The sequence below is a fragment of the Vitis vinifera genome, chromosome 19, assembly GCF_030704535.1.
Source record: "Vitis vinifera cultivar Pinot Noir 40024 chromosome 19, ASM3070453v1".
NCBI classification, from domain to species: domain Eukaryota; kingdom Viridiplantae; phylum Streptophyta; class Magnoliopsida; order Vitales; family Vitaceae; genus Vitis; species Vitis vinifera.
The window spans coordinates 2,488,215-2,496,309 of record NC_081823.1 but is presented as its reverse complement, the minus strand read 5'-3'; the positions used below and the strand labels follow the sequence as shown (position 1 = coordinate 2,496,309).

The 8,095-nt window shown below is 35.1% G+C and overlaps 1 protein-coding gene across 1 annotated transcript; it reads right to left on the bottom strand.

Annotated features, from left to right (window-relative positions):
- Positions 1 to 362: 362 nt before the first annotated feature.
- LOC100241870 (probable protein phosphatase 2C 39) lies at positions 363 to 6,181 on the bottom strand. Its single transcript, XM_002285073.5, has 5 exons — positions 5,968 to 6,181; positions 2,766 to 3,014; positions 2,134 to 2,410; positions 1,401 to 1,555; positions 363 to 784 (listed from the first exon to the last, which is right to left on the bottom strand). Exons 1-5 carry the CDS (start codon positions 5,998 to 6,000, stop codon positions 647 to 649), a joined length of 852 nt encoding a protein of 283 aa, XP_002285109.1. The 5' UTR covers positions 6,001 to 6,181; the 3' UTR covers positions 363 to 646.
- Positions 6,182 to 8,095: the final 1,914 nt, after the last annotated feature.

The following is an 8,095-nucleotide window of genomic DNA, read 5'->3' as shown; positions in this document are numbered from 1 at the left end:
AAAAAAAACCAAATATTTTGACTTTTTTTATTCAACCAAAAAATAACCTTAATTTCATGTCAAAGTTAAGGAAGGCCCGATATACCAATTTCCAATTAAAACAAAAAAGGTTATTTGATTAAAAAAATAATAATATTAAATTTTCAAATTAAAATAATGTCCAATTTTTGACAAAACCACCTCTAATGCTTTTTTTTTTTAAGTCTAAACATATATAAAAAATAATCTAATATTAAAAGACATTTATATCATTATTTTTTAAGTTCAAAGACGGGAGAAATTACTTTTATAAAGTTGGGATCATTTCATCCCGGTCAATCAAATAATCCCAACAAAAAATAGAATGATTCAAGTTCTAAAAGTCACTCAAAACACCCAAACAGGAGTCATGTTTGATTTCTTCTTTTACCATACAACACACAAAGAAGGTTTGCAATATATCATTTGGCATTTCAGCTGCAGTATGAGCTTGAACCTCCGATACTGATACAGTAGAAAAACAGAGAGAGAAGACCTTTACAGTGGCAACAAAAGACATGCATCAGGTTCATTTTTACAGCATACTCAACCAAACACCAAGGAGATCATGAAGAGAGTTCATCCCCAATCCAACAAAGAAAAGCACAACAAGAAGCAAGAAAGTATCTCACTGGAATCTTACTACTATGCAGGAGATATCGTCTGTGCTCTTCCTAATCAGTGCCTCTTCAGTAAGGTGCTTTGCTGCAGCCCTGGCATCCTTTATGTTCTTGATTGAGTCTGCTGCTTCTTGGTTCGTCATTACCTGGATTTCAGTCCATGCCAATTACATTACATTGGAAAAGAAGATGAATGACACCCAACATCCACATTGTCAAAATATTGCTTGACCACAAGGCTTTTGAGGCACAAATATACAACTATCGGTAAACGATATTCTCTTCTTTAGTCAGGTGCACTGCAGAGGTTACACTATCATATGATGCATTTCTCTTGAGTTATAGTTGTTGGACTCAGAGTTTTGTATCTATTAAACACGTTTAGGGGGAGTCTGTCGAAGGTGCTCAAGTATGCAATATTAGGGCATTCTTCTTTTGCAGCCACTAATTGGGGCTTTCTTAACCTCTCTAATGACTAAGTGTTTCCTAGGAATCAGTTCAGTACTCATGTACGATCTAGGTTTGTGATAAACAGGTTTATCGGTCATCAAGCAAGTTACATATTGAAATCTAGTTAGAATACTTCCATGGGACTTCATTTGTCCAGAAAGCTAATACATTTCCTTGAACATGTAGCCAATTCTTCTTAGCATTTCTTCCCCAGTGTTAGCCTAAATAATTTTATTTCCATGCAATGGATAGTTTACGATAAAGTCTATATTACTGGAAGGTAGCATTACTGGAAGTTGGAAGGTAACAAACCTTCCATAATCCATCACTTGCCAAAATAGCAAACTCTGTATCATCATGTATGTGCTCTACCACCACATCTGGTTCTGAACTGAGGTGTCCCTTCAAGCTCTTGTCACCAAAAGCCCTTGCAACAGCCAACTGCCCATCAACACGAGGAACATCCCCTGAATTAATCACAAATACATAAGAACTCATCTGAGAATGGATGATTTGCAGTAAGGAGGCAGTGTGAAAACATCGCTATTGGTGATAGTCCCATTGAAGGCATTGATATCACATTAACATACTAGGACAGTTGGTAAATAAAATAATAAAAAATAAAAAAACTGATGGTTAATCGCAAAAATAAGAATAAAAAATGCATACCACCTTAATACCGGGAAAGGAAACATGCAGAAGCAACTTATATCAATTGAAAAGCTATACAACCCTCTTCAGAATCCCTGTTGGTCATTACATGTGGTATCCCATGATGGGGTTCAAACGGCTCGTTTGAGCGCACAGGGAAGTGAAATGTCTTTATTTAATTCCCATAAGATAGGGAGCATGGTTTTTGTTCCCAATAGAGTCCTCAAAGACTATTAAGAGAACAGTCGTGAAAATCTTAAAATGAACTTACATTAAATAAGTGTTCAGAAAGAAACATAGCCAAGTCAAAATATAGATGATGGAATGATATAATTGCCATGTGGTGTCTGGACAACCTTAAAAGAATCTGTTCATATTTCAGACATCATTTTACCTGGGAAGTTTGATACAAAACCACCTCTGTCCTCAATGTTCTTTCGTTCCTTGCTCGGCTCATGATCAACTGATAGTTGTTTGACCACCCCATTTCTGCATATGACAGCTCGAGAATCCCCGACATTGGCTACTATCAACTTATGCCCATTAATTAATATTGCTGTAACTGCTGTTGATCCCCCTTTACCCAAATCAGCTGATTTCTCCAAAATTGTAGTATCAGTATTATGATATGCTCTTCTAATTGCCTCCTCCGTTTCAGTCCAGAAGTCAGGCTAGTCGCAGCAAGAGAAAAGATGCTGAGATTGCTATCCCTTTAACAAACCCAAAAAAGCACCAGAGGTAGAGAAGGAAAGAAAAGGCAAAAACTAAACATGTTTAATCAAATAATTAGAGAAAAGAAATACAGCAGATTTTAACCAGATTTTCAAAAACAACCGCGAACTAATCTACATCCAAATTTCCATAATTAACCAAGACAAAGTTCAAAGTTTTGAGTATGGAGGCAGAAGTCCTAAACTCCACTCAAGAAATGGCCTAAGGTTACCCACATGCAGACACTATAAATAGTTCATAGAAAGCAATTCCAAACAAGAAAAAATATGATGCAATGAAGATATCATGAATTACCTCTGTCAAAATATTATCAAATAAATGAGACCGCAAATAATTAGGAATATCATGGCTCAAGTGACCATCAAATATTGCAAACAGACCAAGCTCTTTGTCATCAACTTTCTTAAATTGTGCAACAACATAATCTTCCATGGCATGGTTTGATTTTCCCTTTACCAAGTGATAGCCATGTGTTATGTTCTTTGACATCTTGCTCTTCCCTTTGCCAGTGTCACAGGAAGATGAACCCAACCCAACTTTTTCCTGCAACAAATATTTGGAAACTGGTGATTCAAACAGGGAAGAGCAAGAATTGGAGTTATGTAACCAATTTCAGAGGGTTGCACAAATCAGTGAAACAGTATTCAACAGAACAACCATGGATGGGACACACGATATAGATGACTAAAAGAAGTCAAACACAATGCTTGGAACAAGAGTAGATAATACAACAAGCATGTCCTCGTGTGATATGCAAACATAGTTCAAAGTATCTGCTAAGATATACCAGTCTCGGCCAGTTGGCATCTGCCTAGATCATGGCCACCATGACTCTACCTCAATACATAAGCATAAACAAAAAATTCAAACTATTTATTTTCAAATAATTATTTTTTTATTAATCAAATTTCTTTTTATTATTTTCATTTTTTATTTTCAAAATACACCAATTATCAAAAATTGGTATTGAGTGTAAAAATGGGTATGGTAAATGTTTTAAGAGCATTCAATTCTTAAAACTATCACCAACCAACTCGAACACATGCTTTTGTAACCATTTTAGATAATGTAAAATGTCATAAATGCTTTTTTTATTAATTTGTTGAATCTGTCTAATTGTAATTATTTGTCTAAAATTTTTCCGATATTGATCTAAGATGTTGAGCCCAAGACCTACTGAGTCAACAACCAATACCTCAACTTAAAACCATGTTCAAAAGTAGTTAAAGGATAAATATTTCAACAAAATTCCTCTTTTAAGTTTTTCTCTTAAACAATATTTTTAATTTGTCCTAATAGAAATATAAGGAAAGTGACTGGCTCACAATATTAAGCATTTCCTGGTTGTGCTTCACCGATATACTTCAGGCTTGTTCACAATAGAACTCAGTTCATTGGTAGCACATATTGTTGATTGTTTAAAATCCAGTGTATTTGTGGAGACAGAAACAACCAAAAACATCTTTTAAGCAATGAACAGAAGCCCTTGTGTTTGGCTCTTCCAGATTTCCAGAAAGTTTTTTAGAGATTTCATTGGTGGAATAAGTGCTGTCTTTAGCCAAGAAGGGTGGTTTATTGCATTCTACAGAGAAAACTTAAATGACAATTGTTCTGGCATTTAACCAACCATATGGAACTTTTAAGCAATCCTTCAAACTTTATGGAAATGGAGGAAATATTCGAAGCATAACGATTTCATCCTTCATACTGATCATCAGCTTAAAGCACATAAGTAAGCAATCAACAAGTGCTGAAATTTCAGCATGAAAAGCTAGTGGAGTTGAAAAGTTGCAACTCCATGATTCATACAAAGTGGGTACTTATATAAACTCCCATATGATTTGAGTGGGAGATCTCTTTTGAAAGACACCATTGGCACATCTGCTATACAGAGTTTTGAAGGAATTGCAACAGGCTAACTTTGGCCGTATATAGTCTGAGATTTAGGAGCTTTGACATGCGATTTTCTGATACAGGATGGTTATTTGTTCAAAAACAGCAATTTCCAGGTTGCTCATGTAGATAGGTGATCATTAAAAACAGCAAGACAAAATTGTGGTTACAACTAAAGAGAAATCTGCAGGGGCCAATATCAAAGACAGGATCTATCAGTCGAAATGGCATGTAGATTCCATAAAACATGTACAAACATGTCAAACACGTTACAGCAAAGATGTCATAAGGGTGGCCAAACTCCGAATATTGACAGCCAGATCCCTGGCAATGTGGAACATTGCTTTTATCCTCCACTAAAATGGCTCACTCTGTACCTAGTCACAACACTATGAATTATGGTCAAGTGGGTTGGACAAACTCTTGGGAAATTTTGAGAAGCTGAACAGTATTCTTTCCCTTCACTGTCAGATCATGACAAGAATTTTATAGGACATGTTTGGTGTTCTCCAGGGAGAAAAATGAGAGGTAAGCTTCAATATAGTAGCTCTCATCATCCACAAAGGACAGAATGACTAATTGTTGGGTAAAAACAACAGATTTATTGAGCGAATCTGTTTTAAGCAGTGTGCAATTTAACCCAAATGGTCCATCAGATCCTTTTCCTTTGCCTATATCTGATAATCTAGTGGCAATGTTCATGTATGTGGACTACAAAGTCAATATAGTTTGGATCAACATGAGAGAAATTTCCACATAGTATGGCAACTAGCAAGATTGGGCCAATGGACCATTTTCGATATAGAAGCATGTGAGCAAGCAAGATTTTCACATGGTTAGTCTAACAGCAAGATAGAAACTTCAGTAACCTTCAATGTGCCCAATTTGTAGGCTTATCATGGCAAAGATGCTTATCAATCTTCAGCCTCAATCTCAACAAAAGGGCTTTTAGGTACAAAGTTTATTACAATCCTAGCAAGGCTTGTGCTCTTAATTTTCTTCTCCCATTCCTACATTAAGGGTTGCAAAAAACCAAGTTTCGGAACACTTCTTTCGAGGTAACGAAAGACCCCTCCATTGAAATGTTCTGCACTCTCCTGATTAATTTTCAACAACCCGAAAATCGAAATATAATCATATTACTTGTCCATTCCCTCCTTAGTCCTTAACCATTCCCTTGATTGCATCACAGCATTTTACTTCTTCCCCAGAGTTCAAATCCCATTTCGCCCAGTATCAGTTTCCTCCCTTTCCATCTCCCAACACTCACACACATCCAAACCCCCAAACCCCTGTATTCTACCCAATAAAAAAGAAAGGCAAACTGGGTTACAGACACCATGATCTCAAAAACCCTTCAAATGGGTCTCACATCATCACACCCAATAGCCCAACAATGCCAGAATCCACAACATCTATACTCCAAACATCCATATTGCACCATTAATTAGAACAGGGAAACCAAAAATAAATAAAAACCCAAGAGGATCACATCAACCCATGTAACATAATTGCACCATTGTTCACCTAAAACTATCAAGAAACCATTACAGAAATGAAAATTGAAAAAACGAAAAAAAAAAAAGTGGGGGTGGGGGGTTACCTTCATCTTATTGATGATTTCTTTGCCAGCCATTTTGTAATTAGAAGATGGGGTGTATATGTAAGAGGAGGAAGGGGGGGAGAGAGAAGAAGAGAACAAAGGCAGAGGGATAGGTGTAGAGCGAAGAAGAGGAGAGAACGACAAGTGTGAGCTCAAGGAGGAGAAGTCGCTTCAACAGTTGACACGACCTCCCACCCACCCACCGCGAACCTTTTCGCATCTCAGACGCGTTCTTTGCTATAAAGTCATGAAGCGTTTCGACCATCGACTTTCCTTTCCGGGGAAATTTGTTTATATTTTCCCGGAAAATTATATCCCTGCTTTTTATCTTAAAAATTAAAAAATATATATATATATATTTATTTATTTATTTTTGTTAAACTTATTCTGAAAAGGGTTTCCTATTTATAATAAATATAAGATATTTTATATTTTTTATAAAATATTTTTAAAAATAATTAAAAATATAAAAATAATTTAACTTTTTTTATTTACATACATATATATTATATTTAATTTTTTAAAAAAAATCTTTTTTTGATAATTAAATTGCAAACCTCCATTTTTTTTAATGCAACCTCTCTAATAAATATGTTGTTTGTGCGTTTATTTGAGTTTATGGCAAATATGAATGCAATTAAAATTGGAAGTTTTTTTTTTTTTTTTAATGAAAGTGAGAAGCATTATCTTCTTTAATCTTTTCATGGTATGAAGGTTTTTTTTGTAACTTTATTAAATTTGAAAGATTTTGTGGGGCCTTTACTTTTAAAAGGAATTACTAATTTTTTTTTTTTAAAAAAAAAGGTTCTTTGCTTCTTCTCGCCCAAAAAAGAAAGCTTCCAATAATTCCCTTTATATTATTTATCAACTTCCTTTCTATTTGATGTAACTTAAAACTATAAGGTTACAACTTGGGTGGATTGGTTTGTTTTGAAGGCTAACTCGGGTTCAATCTAGATTAAAAAGCAATTAACCTAAACTCAATATAATCTGAACTCTAACTCAAAGTACTTAACTCAAACTCAACTCAACCTCATTTTTCTACACTCGGAATAATAATAATAATATGATATAAATAGGGTACTAAGTTAACTCATCGAGATTGGACAAGTCGACTCGACTCAACAAGGCTCCAATGAGTAGGGTTGGCTAACTCGAGCTCAATTTGAATTAAAAAAACAATTAACCTAAACTCAATCCAACTTAAACTCTAACCCAAAATACTCAACTTAAGCTCAATCCAACCTCATTTTTATAAAATTGGAATAATAATAATAATATGATATAATAGGGTATTGAGTTAACTCATCAAGACCGGACAAGTCGACTCGACTCAACAAGGATCCAATGAGTGAGGTTGGCTAACTCGAGCTCAATGTGAATTTAAAAACAATTAACTCAAACTCAATCCAACTAAAATTCTAACCCAAGGTTTTCAACTCAAACTTAACTCAACCTCATTTTTATAAAATTGGAATAATAATAATAATAATAATATGATATAAATAGGGTACCAAGTTAACTTATCAAGACCAGACAAGTCAAATCAACTCAATAAGGCTCCAATGAGTAGGGTTGGCTAACTCGAGCCCAATCTGAATTAAAAAAACAATTAACCCAAACTCAATCCAACTTGAACTCTAATCCAAGACATTCAACTCAACCTCATTTTTATAAAATCAAAATCATAATAATAATAATAATAATAATAATATGATATAAATAGGGTACTGAGTTAGCTCATCGAGACCGAACGAGTCGACTCGACTCAACGAAGCTCCAATGAGTAGGGTTTTAATATCAGGGGTCCTACCATCAACCAAGGAAGATTAAGAAACGAATTGGGAGGTGGGGAAGAATGGAGACCAAACCAGGCTTGACCCAAAAAGCAGAATGAGATGGAAATGGGCCCATGGGCCCATCACAGAAACCTCAAATGGGAGACAAAAGAATTTTCTAAGGAAAACTTGTCACCATGTTTGGGAGTGAAGAAAGTGTCTGATCAAATTAAAATAAGCTTTGATTTCATTCAAGCAGTCCCTACTCATTGCCCCTTTTTGCTTCCACAACACAAAAGAAAGCTTTGTGTTTGTTGACCCATTCTTTTGTATGGGCCTCAGTCCCTACA